Source organism: Aplidium turbinatum, chromosome 11 (assembly GCF_918807975.1).
Source record: "Aplidium turbinatum chromosome 11, kaAplTurb1.1, whole genome shotgun sequence".
Lineage (NCBI taxonomy): Eukaryota > Metazoa > Chordata > Ascidiacea > Aplousobranchia > Polyclinidae > Aplidium > Aplidium turbinatum.
This window is the reverse complement of record NC_137482.1, coordinates 106,854-132,800: the sequence shown is the minus strand read 5'-3', so window position 1 is coordinate 132,800 and position 25,947 is coordinate 106,854. Positions and strand designations below refer to the sequence as shown.

Sequence of the window (25,947 nt, the reverse complement as noted above, 5' to 3'; positions counted from 1 at the left end):
TCTTGCTTCAAACTTATGCTGATCTAACACAAAAGCCAAATTATTAAAATAAAGAGTGGCATTGTGTCGATTGAATGCCGAAGCCCGTCCAATTGATGCTGCCTTTGGCACTCTGAGTGAGATCTTTTGACGCTGTTTGAAACCAACCCACCATGCTTTTCCTGCTGTTTTGTTTTTTCTCCAGGTTTCAGGCATATTTAAATTGTTAGCCCAGCAAAATCATAAGCTAATTCTTTGCATTTTGGCAATGAAAGACCATGATATTGATCAGCTAGTACAATAATATGAGCTGCTAAGTCCTCTTACATTCATCATAATCCATCGTCGGTTTGTTCCCCACTAGTGGGGGTGGCCGATTGTTTCCGCGCAGCAATTGTTTTAATCCCATTTCACCCTGTCCCTTGCATCTTCCTCCTTCAGTCCGACTCCATTGCAGGGGTGAAAATGGAATGGGAAATAGAGACAGCCTTGTACCCCATTTGATCCAATTTTTAACTTTTTCATGTAGCGATGAAGAGTCATCTTGTATGTGTGGAACATTGCTGCAGATTTTCTTAATGAACACCCCTTTTTGCATTCTTCAGCTGCTTTTGGAAAATCTTCAGCAGTTGAACGGTTGCATTTGCCTGTTTTTCTTTTATAAAACTGTGGCATACCAGTTATGTCTGATACACAAACCAATTATTGAATTAATTTATACAAGATATTGAATTATTATCTGTAAAACATAATGCAACCTTTTTGGGCACATGTCAATACTTTTAAGTTTGCTATTTTTCTCATAGCAATTAAATTTTGGGGCACTAGCAGACTTGTCAAAATCTTCAGGGAACACTACCCCTAACTATCACATCATTGACTTTGCCCAATACAATCTAGGCCTATCTTAAGGTTTAGAGGCGATTAATGTAGATATTGCATAAAAATTGCCATAAAACCTTGATAATTTTGGTCATGCAGGTTAGTTGATACAGTGTCTCAACTATCCTTACATGGATTTCATTGTGCCAACACAAGAGTTGGAAAGCTTTTTCACTTGCACATTGTTACCTTGCCTCAAGATACTAAATCTCGCCTATAAGTAAATAATTTATTCTACCTTAACTCAAGTTTCTCTAATTCATTGTAATGAAATTCTGATAAAAATTACTAAGAACTCTAAATTTCTAACTTTTTTCAATCTTTTCCAAATTAAGCAAGTCCATGCTGCCAAATCTTCATCTGATATAATTATCATAACAGTTGACCAGCTGGTGGCAACATTTCCCAAAAATATTGTTTATTTGTTCTGGGGGGTGTAGCCTATCAACTAACCTGTCCTTGCCCTACTATGAATTCCTGGTAAATGTATTGAGGTTTGCAACTCGAAACCCTCCCCCGTTATTGCAACGTAACTTGGTGTGCAAGGTACTATGAAATATATTCATTGCTTTGTAAAGTTCACTGGAGGGCGTTTTATGAGATCCTGCTGTAGTCAGAAACCATGTGGAGAATAACTGCCATGTTCATCTTCAGTGGGTCACCCTCATATGGGAATGACAGGCGTCGTCACTCGCTGTCCATTGTTGCCAGTGTCGTACGCGTCATTGAAATAATTTGTCAGCGTCAGCGCGAATTGCCTAAAAACTTTACGGCGTAAAGGACTGCGTAAGCTCTTAAGGAAATTGACGGCGTCAGCGCTAATTTCTAGCGCTATTTTTTGCCAGCGTCTCATAAAACGGAAATATTTCAACCAAGTTCAGCCTAACAATAGCTATAAATAAAGAGCAGGTATTATGTTTTGAGACTGTATTGTAATTAGCTGCTCAGCCTATTAGTTGTTTCCTTGCAGAAAAACAAGCATTTTAAAACGTTTGTCTGACAATCTGCTGCGTTTGGAACGCATATTCAGGGGCGCCGGAGCGATTTTTGACTGGATGGGCAGGAGTATGAAAAAAGGGCACTTTTGTTGCTGAAAGGCCAATTTTTTTTGTAAGTTTTAAGATAACATATAGCGATAATGCTCATCTATCAGCTTATTGTCGAGTAATGATACAAGTGTCCGCTATACAAAGAACAATGGCACGGAAGGGCATAATGCTATTTTATAATGATGTAATATAACTTACTGTGATGGAGAATTTTGTGTCGTGAATATTATTTTGAGGCAAAAATAGAACATTATAATTAGGCTAATAGCGAATAGCATAAATTGTTATAATGCAAAGTGTGCAGTAGCTTACATGACCTTAAAAGGGCACCATTGCCCCCTCTTCCCTCCCCATCCACAGAAATTTGAGGGCAGGGGGGCATTCGCTTCTGGCGCCCCTGCGCATATTGTCCTTTCCAAGTGAAAACATGCGTTCCACAGCAGCGCTGGTTGGTATTGGTGTGTTGTATTTCAAAAACAAGTTGAAAACGTTTAGTTGGAAAGGTATCACTGTTCCAAGCGTGCTGTGATAGTTTAGCATGTATAAATCTTTTAACGAGGTCCACTGCACCAACATCGCTCTTTTCAGGGGCATAGAGCTCTTGAAATAAAGTAGGCTATATTCAACGTCCGCGATGCCATTCATGGATTTTTCGCTTTCTGTCTCTGATCCCTCGTTCTCAATACATGGATGATCACCATTTGGCGAAGTTCTTCCGCATGTATTCCAGGGAGCCATTCCAACCAACGCAAAAGCCGGTAATTCGGATGAGTCGCGCTGGCCAGAATACATTGTGAAACGAGATTTTCCATGAAAACAAAAAATGACGCTTAGCGCTTGACGCTTAAAATCGGCAAAATAGTTGACGGCGCTATCACTTCCGTCAACTGAAAAATAATTTGACGACGCTAGCCTCAGCGTCAACGTACAACACTGATTGTTGCTATTGACTAATGACGTTTTTATGTCTTGATGTGTCAAGCCACTGTTAGCCCAGACAGTAAATGCTTTGAAAAGGCAGCAACTTGTAAACATCGCAACAGTTTAATTCTCACCACTGTCCTTGCGAAGACCATCTACTGCACGATGATCGTTTGAAAGTACCGTACTGAAAAAAAAATCTAGTGCAATAATTGTAGGCCAATGGTGAACACTCTTAACAGCTCCAGAAAAAAAGTTTGTCAAAAATTTAATATTTTGCTGCTTTGTTTCTGAGATTTGTTTGATGTTTCGCGCCGAGTTCCACAATGTTGAAAATTAAGTTTCTCAGATTTGGTGGCCGTGCGTAACTATATTTAATTATTATTTATCGATGCATGTACCGTAGAATTAGATCCTTCCATGCACGTCTTAAACCATTATGGTTTTGCCACCTTTTCCTTTTGTTGGTTTTGTTACTGTATTTCTTTTTCACGATATCATTTCTTCTGCATTCTGACAAAGAAAAATAAATTGAATTGCTGCGCCAGTCTAAGATTATTGCCGCTTGTGCTACCAAAAATAAAACATTTTTGTGTTATACGGAAGATTGCGGTTTCCAGCACGTGACCAAATGCAGCAACAGTCGACCAGGGAGATGCAACTGCTCTTCAGTAGCATAACTTCAACTAACTCTTATTTAGGGTGATGGCTGAGTGCCATCACCCTAGCCACCGAATCAGTCGGAAGGATTGATTCCTTGCCCGGAATGCTACGACACCGGTATTAAGATTTTATAGCGCCGACTCTTCGCCCATGAAGAAAAGTTGATGAACATTTTTGGGCTTAAGCAAGACAGCGTTGCAACAAGCAGATACTCGACAGCTTCTAGTCAGGTCAATCAGTTGCATTGTAACTGTTAAAGGTTTTCTCGGCTCGAAAGTAAAGTTGACTGATAGATATGTTACGAAGGAAGACGAATAGATACGCTTACAAGATAATCTATTTCAATAAAACATTGCACAATAAAACACCAGCAGTTTCTCGTTGATCCCAGCAACACGCACAAGCTCGCGATGAAATGAAGCACATAGTAGATGACTTCGTTATCGTCCGACCCGGTCTCTTGGTATCAAACGAAGCTCCGAGCCATGTTTCAAAAAGACATTTCCAGCATTTTGGTCAGGGTTGATTCCGATCCCATCTATGATGGAAACAAGACCTGAGGTGATGTCTTTACGCAACTGTACGCTATTGTCAACATAACTTGATAGGATCGCTAACGAGAAATTATTCAGATACATTTGGTCTTTGGAATAAAATAAAATTGATTGAATCTTTATCCTCGGACTGGGAAAGCTTCTTGCAGAGCTTAATCCTGGCAGTTTCGCATACTTGTATTGTAGAGGCTTTGAACCACTGACGCAGGCCCGGTCGCGAAATTTTTTTCCCACGAGATTTCTGTCTCATTTACATATTAGACCGGGAGCCTGCGACGTCCACCCTAGGTGAAAAAGTTACCAATTTCTATTCATACAGCGATGTCCGGTGGTATGTGGGTACTCATAATCTGGAAGTCTGCCGGGCCGCCGGTGGTGGGTATGGGAATGGGGGGCATTTTTCATGGCCCAAAAAATGCGCTAGGTCAGCTGAAATAGTTACCGCTTGAAACTTAGTTGGCTGTAAAGTAAATTGTTTCTAGATGATTGTCTGGTATGTGACAGACATTTTCGGTGGTGGGGGGGCTCTGACAGACAAGTTTTATACCCCCCAAAATTTGCGCTAGGTCAGCTGAAAAAGTTACCGGATAAAACCAACTGATTATTAATCGGCGAGTGTTAAGCTTCACAAAAATATATGTGACAGACAAATTTTTTGGTGGGTGTCCCCTGACAGACGACCTAAAGTAGGTGACCCCCCTAACTGAGCTAGGTCAGCTGAAATAGTTACCGGATAAAACCTATTGAAAATTAATGTGTGATTGTTAAGCTTCACAAAAATATATGTGACAGACAAATTTGGTGGTGGGTGTCCCCTGACAGACGACCTGAAGTAGGTGACCCCCCTAACTTGAGCTAGGTCAGCTGAAATAGTTACCGGATAAAACCAATTGAAAATTAATGTGTGACTGTTAAGCTTCACAAAAATGTATGTGACAGACAAATTTGGTGGTGGGTGTCCCCTGACAGACGACCTGAAGTAGGCCTAGGTAACCCCCAGGTTTGCGCTAAATCAATGACAGGAGTTACCGCTCAAAAAAACTTGAAGAAGTGTTTTGTTTTATGTGTGCACAACAGAAAATAAGTATTACGTATAACAGGCAATTTAACTACTAATGGAATACCAAAATAAAAATGATGCAAATTGAGCAATTACCCAATTTGGGTTAGGGTTAGTTAGATCTAAGTTATAATAACAATCACAATTAAGGGTAGCCTATTAATACTTGAAAAGTTTTTGTCCGAATTTTTCGTCAACACTGAAGAGTCTAGCCTATATAAGAAAAAATGTTTGGCAATGGTGGTGAGTCATTGACTAAAAAAATAATTCCAAGTCAGATTCATCTTCCGAGTCGGAATCTCCGCTCCACTGTTCATCACAACTCTCAATTCATCCTCATCACTTCTTTCCTCCGATTTACTAAATAGCTCAGATGGTACAGCTGCGCCTTCAAACCAGCCTGGAATGATAACTTCGTTTGTTTTCGACCAGCCATAATAGTGACATTTGCTCGTTTTCTTCAACAATTCTGTGATTGCGTAATTGTTTCGCGGCATGCCGGCATCTTCGGCTTGTTCTAAACCTGCAAGATATTTTAACTCTGTTGCAGAAGCACGTCTCTGTGTAACTGTGACACAACATCTTTTTATGGCACTTATTGAGTTCCGAAAGCCAATTATTCCTTTTACCTGCGACGCAGCGTCCCTATTCGCGGTTTGCTCTAAAGACAGGTCGACTGCCGTCCTAGAGTAATCCTTTTTGGTAACTTACGCCTGAGAAAGCACCATTATCCAGTAGGCTATAGCCCTCAGTTTCGGATCCGCGTTTTTTAGTTTGTTGTAGAACAACGATCTTCATCTTGCATAATTTAGACAATTTAGAGCGAAATATATTTCTAGAAATATTGGTACAATAGCTATGTAACCACTTAGGCCTACGTCGTTCATCCTGACGCATCTCTGCACTTCTCGATAGAGTCGGTTTATTAAGAACACGTATAGTGTCCAGAACTGACAGGTTTCACCAAACACTCCATTCATGGACCTGTTAAAGCATTATTCATACTTTTCCCGATGTTCGGTGACGACTGGATTGGCCAAGCATACTTCTACTTTATCAGGGTCAGTTGGAATAGTGGACATGACTTGCTAGAAGTTGTCAATTTCATCTGCATCTAAAGTTGTCAAGAATCGATCGCATAGCTTTCTTTCCATGACCTTGGCTGTAATTTCGTGCACATGAGCACAGTACACCTGTTGTAAAATTTCCTATAATAAACCCTTGTAATGATCCCCCGGCAAGGATCTTTGACTCCGACAATATGGACTCTATCCCGCAATCATTTATGAAGGTTCCTTCTGCTCCGAAAAATGCAAGATCCATGTGGAAATTCCCAAGCATAATGAGGAGATTGTCAAAAAGAGGGGCTTCAATGGCTTGAATGGAGTAGGCTTTTTGTGCAACCAGGGGTGTGCAACAGCTACATCATACGTCACCACGGCATATTGTTGGTGAGTTTCAGTTGCAACCTTCATCGTTCTAATCAGTGTTCCTTTAACAACGTCATTGTTGGTTGGTAATCTTGTTATTGGGTCCATGTAACATATTCACTGTAGCGGTAGACAATCCACTCTGTCTCTGTTATTGCTCATGAAACCAGCATAGAGTGGAGTTGCAAAATCCCTACTTTTGCTGAACCAATACATATCTAGCGGCTTCATTTTGCATGTCAAGATGGACTCTTTATCCATTCTTTCCTGAATATGATCAGATGCTTCTCCCACAGAACGTGATTCTTACTTTCTTCCTGTGCTAAAGCGGAGTATGCAAATTCCGGCTTTAAACTTTTCACATCATTGTAGTTAATTGTGTGGCCTTCCCTGTTAGGTATCTGTAAAGTTAACTTGGAACCTGTCATTGCTCCTAAACCAAGTATTGTGTGCTTCCATGCCTTTACATGACCTCGACTGACGTTATACACAGCATCTGACGACATTGATTCTACTTTTCTTTCCATTGTGTCTGTGTGAGAATCACTGAATGTGGATTTCAACCCGCATAATAGTGTGGTATAGAAGCGTTGCAATCATTCGGGAAGTTTTGGGGTCATTTCCTTCAAGTTCTCTATGATTGTTGGATTTGGGGTTTTGGTTTTGAGTAGCTCGTAAGCAAGTCAATATTTCACCTCGTAAGAGAAGTGCCACTGCTCGAATCTGATCATCTTGATTGGCACTATAATCACCTATCAGAGCATATTTTTCTTCTTGGGCGGAGAGAAGTGAGGTGTAAATAAAATTGCCTACTTATTGTTAGTGCTTTAAAAAACTTATGAGAAATTTTCCTCACAAGGTTCTGTGTGGTGTTAGACCATAGCTCAACATCATTTCTTCCATTTACCAAATACTCATCTTTGTAAAGATTAAATAATATTGAAAATAGCATTGGCCTTTGCATCTTTTCCTCAACGAATTCGCATATTGTTAGGAAAGGAAGGTTGTGAGTTTGGCGAGATGAATATTCCAGTTTGTGGTGGTTTGGGGATTGCTTTTAGTCTCTCTATCAAAATGAACCAGGCAAGACTTGTGATACTCTGCTTCTTTGGCAATTAAGTCCACACCACTACGAATTAGTGATTTATTCCTTTCGTTTTTAGAAAACACTGCTCTTGACTTAAGTGATTCGCATCCATCCATCGTTGCGACCTTAATGGTGTTTTCTTCTTTGTTTTTGTACTTCTTTCGCTTACGACAGCAAAATATGCAGGATCATTTCAATAAACCTATTTTGTCCGACTTAGGGAGCGAGCTTCTGCATCTTGTTTCAACTTTAGCGACTTTAGCAGAAGATAAAGCAACTGCCTTAGGTTGAAATGTTCTTTTAACTGCTGTACAGGTAAACTTTTGTGACATGACTGATGATAGACGCCTATGGGTAACGCAGAGGAACTGGTCTGAATGATTTTACGTGTGGTGACAGAAAAGCAATCGGATGATAATAATTGTAGTCGAATGCTTGCAATGTTTTTCCATGAAGTCCAGATTGTTACATTCACAAGTTTACATTTTGCATCGTCTGAAGTCGTGCTACAGCAAATAAAACATAGTTGATGTTCTCCAGGTCTTTCATAGTTGACCTGAAAAAAATATGTGTGAGCCTAAAGAGTTTGACGTATGTCAACGTAAAGTTAAATTAGCAACATGTTGGTTACTAATCTATAGTTTTGCGTTGCCAATCGCGATATAATTGTGTACGAGTTAATCTCAAATCAAGCGCTTCCATGTCGCGTACGTAGTACCATCTTTTCTTTATTATGATAGTTACTAACTAATAGTCAGATGATCAGGCGCTTTAAGGAGTGAATTGTTAGTAATGTGTCGTTGCCCACTGTGACACAAAAGCAAATGATCCCTTTCAAACTAATTTAACAGCTTGCACTAGGGCTGTAAAATTCCAATCACCAAACTCGCTAAATGTAAGACAACCGCATTTCTCTATTTCAGACAGCAAATCAACCCTTTTTTAAATTGATTCAACGTCTGGTGACGTTAAACCAATGTAGAATACGGTTGATTTACTGGCTGAGATTGTAGTGAGCCAAGCAGATGCAAAAACGCTTGATATAGTTCCTTGCACTGAAACTATTTTTATTTGAGTAGACAAATGAAGTAGATAAATCACGTTCTGTTACTTAGTATACCGTACTTCAAAAGCACAGCTAACAAATCCCTCCTATCAATTGACTTAGTGCAAACCTGGGGGTTACCTAGGCCTATTTCAGGTCGTCTGTCAGGGGACACCCACCACCAAATTTGTCTGTCACATACATTTTTGTGAAGCTTAACAGTCACACATTAATTTTCAATTGGTTTTATCCGGTAACTATTTCAGCTGACCTAGCTCAAGTTAGGGGGGTCACCTACTTCAGGTCGTCTGTCAGGGGACACCCACCACCAAATTTGTCTGTCACATATATTTTTGTGAAGCTTAACACTCACACATTAATTTTCAATTGGTTTTATCCGGTAACTATTTCAGCTGACCTAGCTCAGTTAGGGAGGTCACCTACTTTAGGTCGTCTGTCAGGGCACACCCACCAAAAAATTTGTCTGTCACATATATTTTTGTGAAGCTTAACACTCACCGATTAATAATCAGTTGGTTTTATCCGGTAACTTTTTCAGCTGACCTAGCGCAAATTTTGGGGGGTATAAAACTTGTCTGTCAGAGCCCCCCCACCACCGAAAATGTCTGTCACATACCAGACAATCATCTAGAAACAATTTACTTTACAGCCAACTAAGTTTCAAGCGGTAACTATTTCAGCTGACCTAGCGCATTTTTTGGGCCATGAAAAATGCCCCCCATTCCCATACCCACCACCGGCGGCCCGGCAGACTTCCAGATTATGAGTACCCACATACCACCGAACATCGCTGTATGAATAGAAATTGGTAACTTTTTCACCTAGGGTGGACGTCGCGGGCTCCCGGTCTATATTTTGGTAAAAGTTTGTATTAAAACCGTGTGAATGCAACATTTTCTCGTTGGCACCAGGGCCGGATTAAGGGTTTATAGGGCCCTGGGCTGAGTTGAAAGTAGGGGCCCTTATCAAGTGACATTTTTCGCTAAAAAGGTTTATCGATCAATGACGCTAAAAGCATTTCACAGAAGCAGGTGGTTCCACCTCCAAACCCTGAGTTGTGTGTAGGCTATTGTGTAGTTGGTAGGCTACTGTGCTTTTGCTGCGATTGGGATCGAAAAAAGCGATTAAACAGGAACATTATTTTTAGACCAACAAAATTACATAATTCGTTTAATGCTGACTTTATTAGAGGGGCGCAAACTCTCAAACTTACCCGAGCGACGCCACTATTCTCTAGGTACACCACTGTTCTCTAGTTGTCTTTTTGAAAGCAAAACCAATCATTTTAGAGCACATCAACAAACGTATCCGTTTGTGAGATAGGCTATCACTGTTCAAAGTGAACTCGATCCTTTCTCAACAATTTTTAGAGGCAACACTTTCAATAAGTTACAAATTGCTTGTGGGCGATTATTGATATACTGTACGATAACCAGTAGCGTAGCCAGGAATTTTGAAAGGGGGGGTTTTGACCACCCAACGACGGGGGGCCTGGGGGGCCTCCCCCAGAAAATTTTGAAAAATTACTTTGAATTTGGTGCATTCTGAGAGCCTTTTCAACAAAAATGTGGGTACGAATATTCCTGTAAAATGGTGCTGTCCGGTAGCATAGCAAAAGGATAAGATCATGTTTTCTTCGGCATTTTTCGGAAAAAAAGCAAAGTCTCTGTGTTTTCTTGTTGCTAATTCCTGGCTGAGATGTTTGAACGTTTGGTATTGGCAAAACTCGCTCTTTTAATGCAATTTTGTTTAAAACTAGACAATTTTTTTTTAGATTGAAAGCATCATTCTCAATATCGTGACGTCACACGCGTGCCAAAGGGGGGGGGGGGGGTTGTAACCCCCCAAACCCCCCCCCTTGGCTACGCCACTGACGATAACATATCCGCTGATATACTGATTATTGATATACTGTACGATAATAAATCGCTGATCAATTCTTCAAAATTCAATGAATCCAAAATATCGTGTTCAATGTTTAGAAGCGAAAGATTCGAAACTCGCTCTTGCCGCGAAGAATTTCGAACTTCGTTTTTGATTCTCTTTAATTTTGAAAAAGATCTTTCTCCACTGCAGTTGGAGATCATCATACACAAATACATTCGCAGAGCAAAGAAGACATTGGGAAAAGTTTCAACGCACCTTTTTTCGCTTGGAATTAAGAACATGGCGAGGTCAACACTGTCTTCCACTTTGTGTTTATCAGGGTTTTCTGAGGCTTCTTTTCCACCATCAGCAGTTTTCACTTTAAAAAATTCTGGAAAATGAACTGTTTCAGTTGAAAAATTGGCTTCGAAATCCATAGGATATTCCTTCATCAATGCAACAGTAGCTTGATGAATCTCGTTAGGGCTAAGATCCGTCAGTTTTGAAATGAAACCAAACTTACTTTCGACGTCACGGTATGCTTTCAAACGCTTATCCAATTCTGCAGATAGTTTGTCAATTGTGGCAAGATACACTTCAACTCTAAATTTATCTCTTGGGGAAAAAACCGTTGGCTCTGTAGAGGGCCCATCAAAAAATGCCTATAACGTTGGATTTGAATTCATTTTGAAGAACATGCATAGGTGTTGGATCTACATGTCTTCTTACCTTTTTCTTCAAACGTTTTAAAGTTGGATCTTTCGCTTTTGACAAAGCTCATGAGACTTTGTAACAACTGTAGTACCGTACTGCATTATTCAAACACAATCCACTTTTTTTGAAGGGACAAGTTTGTTTTTGAAACCTTTCCAAAATTGCACGCCACATTTCAAGCAAAATAACTGTCTCCAGTTGTTTCAACTTTTTTACAAATCCTTCGACTTTGCTCTCTCGAGAGTGAGCATCATCAGAGGCCAATTCTTCAAGCGCAAAAATAGTCTCACTGTATCCTTTGTTTAATGCACAAACTGCATCATATCTAGCTGAACATCTTGTATCAGATAATGTCTTTAAAACAGGCAAACCATCTACGAGTTTTCGATGGACTTGCCAACGGTGAGTAAACGAGACGAGCCTTGAATAAAGGCTTTGCAACAATTCAAAAAGCTCAGCGGCAGAACGGCATGTTTCTACAGCACATTTACCGATTAAATTAAGTGAATATGCTGTGCAAGGCACATAACGAGCTACACTACATTTCTCGCGCAGAAGAGCTTGAAGACCATTATACTTGCCACTCATATTGGCAGCATTATCATAACTTTGACAGCGGCAGTCTTCAATGTTGATATTAAGCTTTTCCAAAAACTCCAAACAATTTTGGCTATTATTGCTCCTTAGGGTGGATCAAAAAAATCGAATTTTTGAGTTCAGCTTAGTGCATTTGCCAAAAGATGCAGTTTGGGCTATCTTTTACATTGGTACTTGAAAAAACATTTTTTGACCCCGTTTGACCCCTATCCAAGAGCGCTCTAGTGGCCGCTGAGCCAAAATTCCTTAAATTAGCCATAATACCTTTTCTAGTGGGTGTAGGCTAATGATTTTGGTGTCTAACCCCACTAAATCAAGTCTTAGGAAGTCACTTCTGCAGTCTAAAATGATGCATGGGCAGCCAAAATTGCATAATGACATTTTTGCTCTAAAAAAGGCATTTTATGGGAAAGAAATGGCATTTTTAGATATTTTGGGCAGTTTTATGGATGAAATACTAAAAAAAGTGTAACCTAGGTAAAACACACTAGGGTGTGACCATTTGTGTGCAAACTGGCCTCCAGTCCAATGAGGTGGTGAGGTGATATGAGGTCCAATAGACTACAGAAGCATACAATAGTGCAGCTGCATGCCGCATATATATTTATTTGATAGTGTAAACTTAACTATTGCATTTATTACAGCTTTAGATATTGTTTATTTCAATGTTTGTAAATATCTGATCACACTTAACTTAATTGAGTTTATATATATGATGTTTAATAGAGGCAAAACTTGCATTTGGCTTCTGAATAAGCATCCCATTGAACACATCCTGGGTAGTGTGCACACAACCCCCTTGTTTTTTACTTTTTTTTTGTACTTATTGACTTGTAGATTTGTGAAATTGTTCCACTAGCCAGTAGCCAAGAATCTTTGCTGGTCCAAAAATCAGTAGAATTGGGGCACGTTTATGTGGGCCACCATCCCATTCAAATTTTCAGGTTTGCCATTAAGTAAATATTGAATTAACGGTATTTTCACGCTTCTCAACAGAAGTTGTATGTTTCAACAAAATAATATGCATAAAACTTTTGCCTGTTCGACTATCTATCGTACAGGGAATTAAAAGAATATGCTTGTCTATACGAGTTGTCTGTGAATTCACATTTTTTACACGTTGGAATAGCTAAAAATACAACTCCAGTGAGCGGAAGTGGTCTAAGATTCTAATTTCGCACTGGAAATAGATCAAATACACATAGAAAGTTACCAATAGGCTAGTAAGTTTGCTACATGAAAGCCTGGTATTGAATCTGTATGTATACAGTAACTGTAAACTTTTACTAACACATTTTGTCACAGAAGGCAATGTAATCGACTAGTCTAATCTGTGCAAGAGGATATTTAGTTTTTTCTCTTTCTCAAATTAGGTGCGTCTTTTCTGTTAGCTTCCACTATTTGTAAAGTGTTTTGATAGTGTTCCTCGTTTCTGGCACAATGTAGGTAATCGGTGCTCAGTTTAACTCCATGTTCAGCCACATTGTACACAGCTTTCTGGTACGACTCTGATTCAGACCATTTCTATACTGATAAAGGAAGAAAATCATCATTTATCTCTAAAACAGAGAAAAAAAACCGAGAGTCCTTTGTGATAAAATCTGTCAGTTTTGATTCCAGATTGATTTCGGATGGAAAACGTGGTCCGTAGCTAGGCAGTGCCAAACCGATCTGCTGGTGTAAAAACAGGATCTGTAGGTTTTACATGTATAGGCCTAAGTTCATCAGCCATCTGATGTTTTCCTCTTCTTGAACTTCAGAGCTGAACAGTGCCAGTCCAGTGGTACCATCTCAGCAGAGAGATACCAAAATTGACGTTTGAAGCTACGTTCAGCAGCATCTGATATCAACTTATACACTGCTCCATATCTGAGAATGTTCTTGTACATAGCCAAACAGTTCCAAGGAGCATCTACAGCAACACTACACCGAAACCAATATATACAGTAGACAAGTGAAATAAAATTCATGAGATCTTTTAATTTAGCCACTTGTGAAACTGATGTGATAGTTCCCTTAGGTAACTTAGCTATTTAATTTTCCAGTAGCACCAATTAATAGGAATGAATCAATTTGGCCATCCATCTGGCCTTGTGTGTGGCCCCAGAACGGTAGAATTTCACATTTTGTAGACCAGGACTGATATAAGCAATGCACAAGTTCATAAGTTATTTATAGTCGCCTCAAATGAATTTGTATTTGCTTTGTGCAAGTTGAACAACGTCATCTTTGAGGTTCTGAATGAGATCATGTGTTGTTACTGGAAAGCTGTTGATATCCAGTGTACTTAGCAGTTGGCCACTGTGGAATAGAATCCCAGTTCTTGCGGAGTCTCATCAAGATGCTCATTTCTGGTTATTTTGAAACCTCTAGCTCTAGCGATTTCACCGATGTGATGTAAACAAGCTGACCAGAGAAGTTCCTTATCTTAAGAGCTACAGTAGAAGCAGTTTTTGCGTTTCTTTTTTAGAGTGTTTTTGTCGTTTTTCTGCACTAAGAATCCTACTTTCTTTCTTTCTGACTCGTGCGAATAAAATAGAGTCAAATCCGTCTATTGTGGCTGTCCTGTCTGTCATCATTCCTTTTAAGAAAGATATGTCTGCAGGATTTGATATGAGCTCCTCAACAAAACACTAACATACTGATTTCGCCTGAACCCGTTGTCATGCATTTTGTCCATTACTGTAATGCTATGGATAATTGGATGCACAAATTAAAGGCAGCATTTTTGCAATTAACTTCATACGGTAATTGTTTGCTTTTATATGTTTGCTTCAGTGTATTAACAGCAGTACCTTTAGAAGCATTATGAATTTGTTTTTCTTTACCCTATTTTTTAAAAAAACAATAAATTTCCAACTTTTTCAAGCATTTTTGCTGAATAAAGGCTCTGATGTCATTTTGCTAGCCCATAGATGATTTTAAACTGCAGAAATGACTTCCCAAGACTTGATTTAGTGGGGATAGACACCAAAACCACTAGCCTGCACCCACTAGAAAAAAAATTATAGTCAATTTAAGGAATTTTGCCTCGGCGGTCACTAGAGAGCTCTTAGATAGGGGTCAAACGGGGTCAAAAAATGTTTTTTCAAGTACCAATGTAAAAGATAGCCCAAACTGCATCTTTTGGCAGATGCACTAAGCTGAACCTAAAAATTCGTTTTTTTTGATCCACCCTATAATGCTCCTGTATGAGAGTGCATTGGTACAAGTTTTAAAAATCGCCCTACCCAGCTACTTAGCCTAGCTTACCAACATACCCAACCGACGCGTGGCGAAATGAAAAAACAGCGCAAGCCGTGTTTCCAATATTGAAATGTTTTTTCAAAAAAATTCCGTACCATTTCCGGATATGAAAGTAGCAAATAAATATGTTTTTTGTTAAAAAAAATTAAATAACTGGGGTAGGGCAGGGGTGCTTTAGCACCGCAGCACATATAGGCGAGCTGCCCTTGCTTGTTTGAGATACGAATTAAAGCAGCAATCTCCAGCTATGCAACTAAACAAATTAATGGATTTTTTTCTTTGAGGTGGGGGCCCCCAAAAGTGGGGGCCCTGGGCTTCAGCCCAGTCAGCACCCCCCTTAATCCGGCACTGGTTGGCACGGTTGGTTCAGTGGTTTCATCCTCTGCCTAGTGATCGTGAGAACGAGGGTTCGACGCCCGTCGAAGTCAAACTTTTTTTTTCTTTAAAATAATTTTTGCGGTGCACAAGAGCTTTTCAAAAAAAGTAGGGTTAGGGAAAGCTTATATTTTAATATCATTGCAGAATTTCATTGGCAAATAGTTATTTCGCAATTTGAATCAACCGATCTCTCAAAACACTTTCGGAAAATCTTACTTTTAGAGGGACTAGAATCAATGAGACAGAAATCTCGAGGGGAAAAAAATTTCGCGGCCCGGTCACCGAGATTGATAGAGTGAAGTTTCCCATTGTTGAAGTCTTGTTGCCGGGGAACTATTCCATCCATTAGATGCCGCTGAATGGAGAGCAGTCCTTAACGTGCGTTGCTCAAGCGCACACCCCGAGAGTCGAACCAGCGCCGCTTGATCTTGAAGCTTCTTCGTTGTGTATGCACGTGTTGAACGGTTGTGAGGCTCCCATGGCATACAACAACTTCCCTGTCGAACGCGGAAGAGCAAGTGCGGACAATGACGCATTACATGTGTCAACGAAACATGTAGAAGGTGGCTGAATATGACGTCAAGATTGGTACCGGTACGACCTCTATCGCCGGTGCACGACTTTATTTGTGTTCGCGACATAAAGTCGTCCTATCGTTACCTTAACGGGGCTGCGAGGGGTGTCAGTTAAACCATTAAATACTGACCGTTTGAAGAAGTCAGGTCACATGAAAGTTGAGCAGCGCAATGAGTTCAGAATGACTGCACAACATTGGAAATGCTTTCCTCAGGCATGTTTGAGATTGTTCAATTGGGTTCTTCATGAAATTAGTTTTTTATTTAATAAAGTCCAACCAAAGAGTAAGTAGGACCCGACCCGTGTCCACCTTCAAAAGTGTACTGGCGAAACACAGCAAGTAGCCCCAGGGCGTCGAATCACCAAGGCCCTTACGCATGTCGGTCACGCAACCCTTCTGTGGCCACAGCTTGGTTGGTTTGAACGACTGTCAGGAAATAAAAAAAGTGCTACAACTTTTTGTCGATAAAGTGTCATCTTGGGACTGAGAAAGGTTCGTTTCATGGGATTTGGCACAAACACAACAAATAACAATGAAGCAGTCGCCTCAGTATTCGAACCATTGTTCTAGGTTTCCATCCAAAGTCTATCCACAGAGCAGAAGTTACTGTGGCAGAGTTTGTTTCCAAACAATTAATGGGGCAGCCTGCATGCTATGAAGATGATTTAAAGTAGAAAACATGTGAATACCAGAGGTTTAAGAATGCTACAGTCGCTTACACTAGAATCTCCTTGTCTCAATCAACCCTGTGATGACGACATAGATGTCAGAGCAAACAGCGACCCGCTGCTGCTCACACCGTCTATGAGGTCATTGCAGAAGTTGTTGAGGCCGCGATCAACAAACCGTTGGTGATGATGGCGCTGGTGGCGGCCGGGACTTTGAATTGTTCCGCGGCAAACTTGAGGACGGCGGTGAAGGGGGTCGCCTCTGGAACGCTCAGCCTGTAACATCATGATCCATCAGTTCGGGCTCAAGCTTGCAACGATGCTGTTGCCGCAGGAAACTTATGAGGTTTGGGATGTTTCAACAGAATTCTTGATAGTGTCAGCATTTTCTAACTTTTGTTTAAAAAATTTCAGCCATGAATTTTGTGAATGTTAAACCTCAAAATAAGAAAGTTGGAGTTGGCCTTTGGAATGATTCTGAAGTTACAGGGGTCGCAAGAAGAAAAGATTAATTATCAAACATGGTTTAATAACATTAAGGCAAAAGGATTCTCAAGTTAAGCTAAGTTGCGCAATAGATTGAGTTTCGCTTTTAGCAGCGTGATCGTTGATTACTTCACAATGTAGATACTAACGACCTGTTTTAGCCTGATGCTGCGAGTTCGCTGTGGTAATAGCGATTCGCACTCACTTTCGGAACACATTTCCTTAGTCGTGTGCTATGGGGATCTTGATTCGTCATGTCTATGGAGAATTGGAGATGCCTCAACACGATGTGGAGGTGAACCCAGGCTGAAAACTAGCATCATTTCCAGCAACTCCTGGGGCTAATAGACAAACGTAAAAGTCCCAAACGGCAATCTCTTTTTGGCAGAAGAGGTCAGTGTCTGACGGGCAGGCATCCTGTAAAGCGGGTCTCGGTGAACAGAGTACCCGGCAGCGCGTTGCAACCAGTTTCCCTTGAAGCTGCACGTTTCAATATAATTAGACCTCAGTGGACATGGAGCTGGCCAAGAGTGTGCGCGTAACCCTCGCGTAGTCACGACCACCTTAAAAAACTATACAAGCGAATGGCCTTTGTCTCAATTTGGACCTAGACCAAACAAAGCCCAATGGCGATGATATCACAAGTAACCGGGGCAGGTTTGGTAGAGTTGGAAGCTTCCAGTCCGGTCTCACACATTGATGGCGAATATATGATGATCGTCTCCCAATGAATTGCGGTGACATTGGATTCTGGTAGCAAGACCCGTGTCTGGGCTGGCCTATCTAGGATTTCCGGCAGTCCACCCCATATGGGAAAGGCGGGAAGCCCCTAAAAAAGGTAGAGTAAACATCGGACACCGCAATTTTCATCTGGCCAGCTTGCCGCGGCTGGCGGATTACCCACTTAGTGGTCGACCTACACATATATCCAGGGTTGCCATACCGTCCTTATTTCTAAGATTTGTCCTTATTTTAAAGGGCAATATCTTGGAAAAATTAACTGTCCTTATTTCTAAGAAATGTCCTTGTTTTTGACTTGAGTCCTTATTTTGTCTTATTTTTAACTATTCCAAATTTTCTACCTTTTTTTGGGAATATGTCAATGAGTATTATCGATTTGAGAAGAATCCAACATTCCAACACACATCAACTGGACCCTGCTAAGAGATCAAACAATTGAGTATGAGAAAGTTAAGGGGTTAGCGAAACAAATCGATCCGCCAATGAAGCATGAGTTCTTCGATGAGGTCTCAGCTGTCATTGCTCTGCTCAAGAAGATTCCAGATGTTGTGTTCCGCAAGGATGAACCTGAGGACAAGTGAATGAAAATCTTTACGAGAGACGAATTTTTTCTGTTGCTCTACAAGCTGATTAGCGTCATCGCCTCTCTTCCGGTCAGTAATGCGTTTGTGGAGCAGGTGTTCTCTCTTGTTTCGGCTCAGTGAACCAAAAAAAGAAACAAACGCAGTGAAATGACAGTTAAATCTCCGCTACATGTAAAGGTAAACCTAGACTTGAGCTGTCATGAGATGCAGTCCGAGTATTTTCTACGAACAAGGAGTTGCTGGAACAGATCGTTTCTGGCAAAAACTATCGCCTTTGATATATCATAGCCCGTATAAGCGCAAAGACTTGTTCAAAAACGTTTGTTTTTTTCGTATGAAAATTTAATTTCTAGGTTGTCCTTATTTTGGTGTCTAAGTCGATGGCAACCCTGTATACACTGGATAAAACAAACCGGCTATAAATAGTGGCGTAATTGATTATTAAGATGATTATTGAAATTTATAGAAGCAGCGTTGCCGACACCAATTTTGGAAAAAATGGTGTAATTTAAAACAGCTTGGTGTAGAAAAAGATTTCTTTTACACCATCACAGATTGTGTAATTTTGAAAATATTTGCTACTGTGTTGTAATGAAGTATATTTATTGTTGTGTTGCATTTATAAAACTGTTTGTCCGTAATCCTACTCTGCTACTTCTAGACTGCTTGTAAAACCTGGACATTATACCACCGTGACACCAAACGTCTTGAAAACTTCGAGCAGAGGAAACTGAGGCAAATCCTAGGCACTCGTTGGGAGAATCGTCTCACCAACGATGCAATCCTTGCAGGCCTTAAAACTCGTGTGTTTTTTTTTCCGGCAGCCATCGTGGCCTACCGAGAGCTCCTTCTCGGCGGCCAAATCTGCGTGCTTGGAGGCCAAAATACAAATAACGATAGCACAAGTAAATAGAATTAAACTTAGGGTTGCAAAATTCCCGGGAATTTTCAGAGCCGAAACTTTCCATGGAAATTTTGGGAATTAACGGGAATTTTGGGGAATTTTCGGAAACTTTCAAAACAATCTTAATTTGATGTTGTAACAGGAAAATAATGGTCTTATACTGTTTAGAATAAAAGTACAATGTATAACTAAAATACTTAAGAACATACAAACACATGGTTTAGTTTAATAACTCCAAAAATGAATCATCACCAATCTGTTTTTTACAAAGAAAAACAATACTGAGTCAGTTACAAAGTCGTTGTTCTAGTTGCTGCCGGTTAGCATCTCCTCCTGCTCGGCTTCTTCAGATGATGTATCGTACTAATGACTGTTCTGGCAGCGTCATCGACTTCAGAGTCAACTTCAATTTGAGTTGACTTGTTTTCACAGCTGGCTCAAACAATGCCAAGTTTGACCTGACTGATACTAGTTTTACCGGGTCTGCTACTATTCGGTGAGTCCGATTCGGTGAGTCCGATTCGGTGAGTCTGATTCGGTGAGTTCCTAACTTCTAACCCCTAACCTTAACCTCTAACCCCTAACCCTAAAACGGCAATGATAATTAGGCTACGGTACCCGATAATTTAAAAAAAAAATTGAAAAAATCCCCCGTTAAGGGATCGGACTCACCGAATCGGACTAACCGAATCGGACTCACCGAATCGGACTCACCGAATCGGACTCACCGAAACGGGCCATTCCGAGTTTTACCACCCTTTCATTTGCGAGCCTATTGCGGACCTTAGTGTGAGTGTTCCCAAATATGATCACTATTTTTTAAATAATGAAAAAGTATGCATAATAAGCCTCATTGTTAATTAACACCAAATTAGTGTTTAGAATAATTAAAGAAAATAAGAAATGCTTAAGATAGGTTTTTGATATTTTTTTCTAATTGATGAAATATTTAACAAATTTTTTAAACATAATAAATGCCAAATGAAAATTTTCCAATATTCCCGGGTCCTTCAAAATTCCCGGAAAGTTTCCAAGAAAGTTTCCACAATTCCCGGAAACTTTCCACCCCTTTACAACCCTAATTAAACTTGCAACAATGTTAAAATGATCACTTAGTGATCTTGAAGTCTGGGCGACGTCCTGCAATAGAATCGTTGTACCACGCAATAACTGCTTCATCGGGATTGTAATCCGGTATTGCGGGACCACCTAACCACCCTAAATTGTTTCAACTGCATACCGTCTTTCATAAAACCTGACCATTTATTCCGTTATGATGTCACCATTGAGGGTGTGAAGTCACTAGTAACCCACAGCGTTCTCAACTATGAAGACACGTGTTTTCCCCTCGGACGTCAACTAACGTAGTTCTCCTTTTTAACAACGATTCAATGTCCGACAACATTGAATCGATATAAAAACAACAACATTGTCAGCCGATGTAAATTAGTACTTCGGATTAACACTTTGTTAAAATAAATGTCGGTAATTGCAAACAAGACTTACAGCGCTGGTGATCGCAGCTGGATATATTCAATACAATAGCAAATGTTCGCGCAATACAACAGTGGTGATTATGACGCGCTGACCTAATTCTGCGTCACTCTTTGATACTACATATTTTCGACATTTAATCCACGATCATTCTATTGCAAAATTAAATAATTGGCTAGAACAGTGGTTCTTAACCGGGGAAGCATCTATCAGGGAGGGCGCGAGCTCTAATGTCCTTTACTCTCAACCTTAAACTTTAAGGGAAAAACATCAACATCATTAAGCATCATGACATCACTCGAACTTCCATAACCAAACTCGACCTCTAGAAGAGTCGAATTGTACAAGGAAACCCAGCGAGCTTCAGTAACTTGGATTCTGCTCTCAAAGATGGTTACTTTGAGTCTGAGTTGAAGAAACAAATAGAAACCCACCCTAATGAATTGAAAGCGGAGTTCATCAAATACTTTCCAGATCTGGATGAGAAGCGTGAAACCTGGAAGTTCATCAGAAACCCGTTTCCTAGTTGATATTTTCAAAGAAGGACAAGAGGAGTTTCTTGAGATAAAGTTCAACTCCACAGCTAAAGAAGACTTCAAAGAACTGGAACTTGAGACGTTCTGGGCCAATTACCTTCCTGTTTACCCTCTTATCGCAACTCGGGCTCTTCGAGTTCTAACAGTTGTGAAGCTGCATTGACTGCTCTCGTTGCTATCAAAACCAAGTACAGAAACAGGCTGAGAGTTGAAGGAGACTTAGGCTACGTTGTTCACTCTCTGGAGTTAAACCTCGCATTAAAAATCGAGTTGCTAAGAAGCAGTGTCAAATATCTCACTTGATGCGTACAATAAACAGACAAAAATGCAATTTTTTTGATATGATACTTATTTAAAATCTGGGGGGGGCGCGAGGCACATGACCATTATTGAAGGGGGCTTGATAGAAAAAAGGTTAAGAACCATTGGGCTAGAAGAAACCGGCGGCCAAACTTGGCCGACTGAGGAGGTAGCACCGGCGGTCATTAAAGCACTACTTAGCGGCCATGGCCGCCGGCTGCTGGCTTGCCTTGATCGCGCTAGGTTGCCCAGTTTAGAAGCCACCATTATTGTAATACCGCCTTCGCTGGACAGCACAGCTGTCATGCGGATGGACCCAACGAGACTTCCTTGATATGAATAATGCTTTATGGTGAACTGGAGACAGGAAAAGACCCCGATAGACTAAAAATGAGATATAATACAAAGATGGGAACTACTTGCTTGTGACAGATCACTCTGAAGAAAAAAGAAACAGGGAAGGCACAGAATTTTTCGAAAAAAATAGATACAAAAAGCCCAAGAAAAACGAAACACTAGAAAGAAAAGCTAAAACTACCACGACCCCACCCTCCATACAATGAGACTTTTGTCCAAGTCTTTTCCATCATAGACTGGACAAGTGGACATCCAAAGTCACATACAACATCACCATCCAAAGTCAAATTCAACTTGAATGTGAAAATATATGCTGCCTCTTTTTGTATAACTTTTTTTTGCATTTTATTCGGAACGGTTTGTCTGATCTCAGATCTTTGAATTTTTTGGATAGCAGACAACAGTACCAAGGTTACCAGATGGGTAAATGATGCAATTCTTATTGATATAATCCAGTGAAAGTTAAAACTACTTAGTACCACGAGTAAAAGCTTTCCATATGAACCAGATAAAAACTTGGTTAAAAATTGTATTATATACTTTACAAATGTTCTTTTGAAAAAAAATACAAAGATAAAACTAATTGAAAAATTTGTGACTTGACGAAGGCCTTAAAATAATGTCTGTCCAGTTCCTATAGCTCAGTAGGTTAGTCGTTAGCACATAACTTTGTGAACGAAGAAGCTTTGATCAAGTATCGCTGGTTCGACTCTCAGAACGTGCACTTGAGCAATGCATTCTAAGCCTCTAAGGACTGCTCTCCATTCAGTGACACCCTATAGATGAAACAATTCCCTGGGTAACAAAACTTCAACAATCGAAAATTTCACTCCGTCAATCTCTGTAACCGACCCTATGCCAAAAGCCTGTACATTCTACAAGTATGCGAAACTACCAGGAATAACCAAACTCAAGGCTTTGTCAGTCCGAGGATAAAGATTCAAAACTAACCATTGTAACCAACCAATAATCAAATACAAAACTGACCATAACCAATACACTCACAAACGTGAAGTTGAATAAAAAAATACGGACTAAAACCATCAGAAGTGGGCACCAGAGAGACTCACTCACACTTTGTATGGAAGCTTGGGATCAGAGGTCAAAATTATCTTGAATGTCACTTTTGCTGCCGCCCTGGAAGATAATCATATTTCATTTTTTACACATTGCGACAACATAAACTGCTATCACAGATGCAACACATGAGAAAACAGCAAAGGGACATGTCTAGTTGTCTACTCATTAATTCAGCTGCTCTCATTATACTTTGTCATGTTTATTGGTGTCTTGCCGAGATGTTATTGCGGCAACAATCTCAGTGTAACTACATTTCAAAATTTTTTAAAATTCTATAAACATAAATACAGTTTAAATGAAATGTGAGCATATTGCTTAGATTACAAGTTTGATTTATATATATAGTTGGAATATTAAACTGATCTGTCTTCCACTTAAAATTCCTGGCCATCAATGATTTTTCATAAAAAGTTGTAAAATATATTTGTGGGTGCAAGTGAGCTAGTAGCTGATAATCCAACCAAATGTTGCGTATCATCACTTGTCATGGGAGTAAATAAAATGTTTTTCCAATACTCCAAACTTAGTAGCAAACGTCAGGTTACGAACAACAACAATTAAATCACTCTCAAGGAACAATACAGCGACTTACATGATCTTTGTTAAGTGAAGATTTACTTGGTCAGTTGGGAAATGGTAAATTGTCTTTGAAATTTATCAATTTTACACTGAATGATCTAAAAATTAAATAAACATATTATGCAGATATTCAGCATGTCATAATACACAGAAAAATGCTAATGGTCTTGCACAATTCTGTTACAGACTTTTTGTTTGTATTTTACTGATGAAACAGTCCAGTTATGTGTTGAAAATTACATGGGTCAATCAAAAACTCTTGCTACAATCCAAATTATTTTCTTTCCCATCACTAAAATTGATTTGTGTGCGTTTACTTTTTCAAACATTCTGACCGAATTCAATTCAACGTTTTAGGACATTTTTGACTACTGAAAAGTTTGAGTGTTCATCAGGACAATTATCGTTTCTAGCACTAGTTGCAACGTTCATCTGATGAAATTGAAAGTAAAATTAACAATGTTGATGTTGATGAAGCAACTTTCTGCGATGGTACGTTAATAATAATTACTTTCATTTTTCAAAATTTTTGTTTCTGACCAGTTAATTTTGTGATCCTCTTCTAGCATGTGTGAATAAAGGGCTGACTTTTCATGTTCCATATTTTTGACAGCTCTGCGATGTTCTTTGACCCGGCAATTTATACGACGTTCAGTTTGGCCAATATAAACTGCGTCACAATCATTACACGGAATTTCATAAACAACACCACATTTATTGTGAAAAAGGGTAGGGTCTTTTGGTAGTGATAAAATATTGCCGATGGTTCGAAATGTTTTCATAGCAACTGTAACTTCGGCGCGATTCAATGTCAATGATGGATGCAACCTAGTTCGTACCATGAACAGTTCGGACCGTCAGTTCGTACCTTGAAAAGATCAAGAGAAAAAATTAAAAAAGCCGAAGTCGCTGATCGCAGTTTCCACAATCATTTTAAAATTTTCCACCTGAAAAGATCGAGAGAAAAAATAGCTCAAAACCGAAGTCCGCTGATCGCAGTTTCCGCAAACATTTTTCTGCTAACCTTAACCCTCGCTGATCGCAGTGTCCACAAACATTTTTCCGCAGTTTCCGCTAACCTTTACCCCGGTGGTTTCCAACCTGGGGGTCGCAGAGCATTTTGTAGGGGGTCGCGAAGCTGTTGCTCATGCAACAACAAAAGTGAATGTAAGTAGGACGAGGTACCGGTCCGCTAGCCATTTCATTCGGATTGCTTGTAGCACAACATTATTGCATCAGTAGGCGTCCACTGTGATGTAATAAGCGTGACTGTAAGTCCTACAGTCACATTTATTACATCACAGTGGACGCATACTGTGTAGGACTATTCGCTGTAAAAGTGTAAAATGAAACTCTATTAACGAGTAGCCTTGTATATTAGACAACAGAGATCAATCAACATTCGAGATTGCTAAAAAATAGTTAAAGGGAGCATCGTTCCATGGAGAAAAAACGAAAATACGTTGAAGAGTGCATTAACCTTGGCTTTACTTCTTTATTGACCAATGGTGTTGAGAAGCCACAGTGTATTCTCTGCAACGTTGTTCTTAGCGCAAAATTATTGAAACCATCAAAATTGAAACGCCATTTAGAAACCAAACACCCTCAACATGCTAAAAAGGATGCAGCATTCTTTAAACGCCATGAAGCTGGTCTCAAGCGGCAATGACTTGACGCTACTGGAAACTTTCATCAGGCAAATGTGGCTGTAATTCAAGCATCCTATGAAGTCGCACTGGAAATTGCCAAAGGAAAGAAACCTCACACTATTGGGGAAACACTTGTGAAACCATGCTTGTTAAAAACGGTAAAGCTGGTTCTCGGGGATGCAAGTGCGACGAAAGTTAAACATTTTTAGTGCTGCCTTTTGTTATATTATTTGTTAATAGTGTACTTGCACAGGGCTGCGATTTTTGCCTCTTTCGGTGACGAGGTCACTCGACACGCGCCATCACTATTCGACAAACGCCGTGCCTTACGAAAAAAAAGGAAAATAAAAAGGAAAAAAACTGAGAGAGGACTAAATGTCATCAGGTCGAGGAACAATCGGGGAGGGGGGGGGGGCATCACGTGATGCAATCATAAAAGTGCTGACTTACGTAAACTTTCTTGCACCGCCATTTCTTGCGCCGTCAGCGCCGCCATTTTG

At 40.0% G+C, this 25,947-nt stretch overlaps 1 protein-coding gene across 1 annotated transcript; it reads right to left on the bottom strand.

The window, feature by feature from the left end:
* Nucleotides 1-3,813: 3,813 nt before the first annotated feature.
* LOC145779388 (ubiquitin-fold modifier 1) lies at nucleotides 3,814-23,896 on the bottom strand. The gene is made up of 4 exons (XM_082590968.1): nucleotides 23,812-23,896; nucleotides 23,214-23,276; nucleotides 16,916-17,013; nucleotides 3,814-4,032 (listed from the first exon to the last, which is right to left on the bottom strand). Coding segments are annotated over exons 1-4 (261 nt in total). The 5' UTR covers nucleotides 23,814-23,896; the 3' UTR covers nucleotides 3,814-3,934.
* Nucleotides 23,897-25,947: the final 2,051 nt, after the last annotated feature.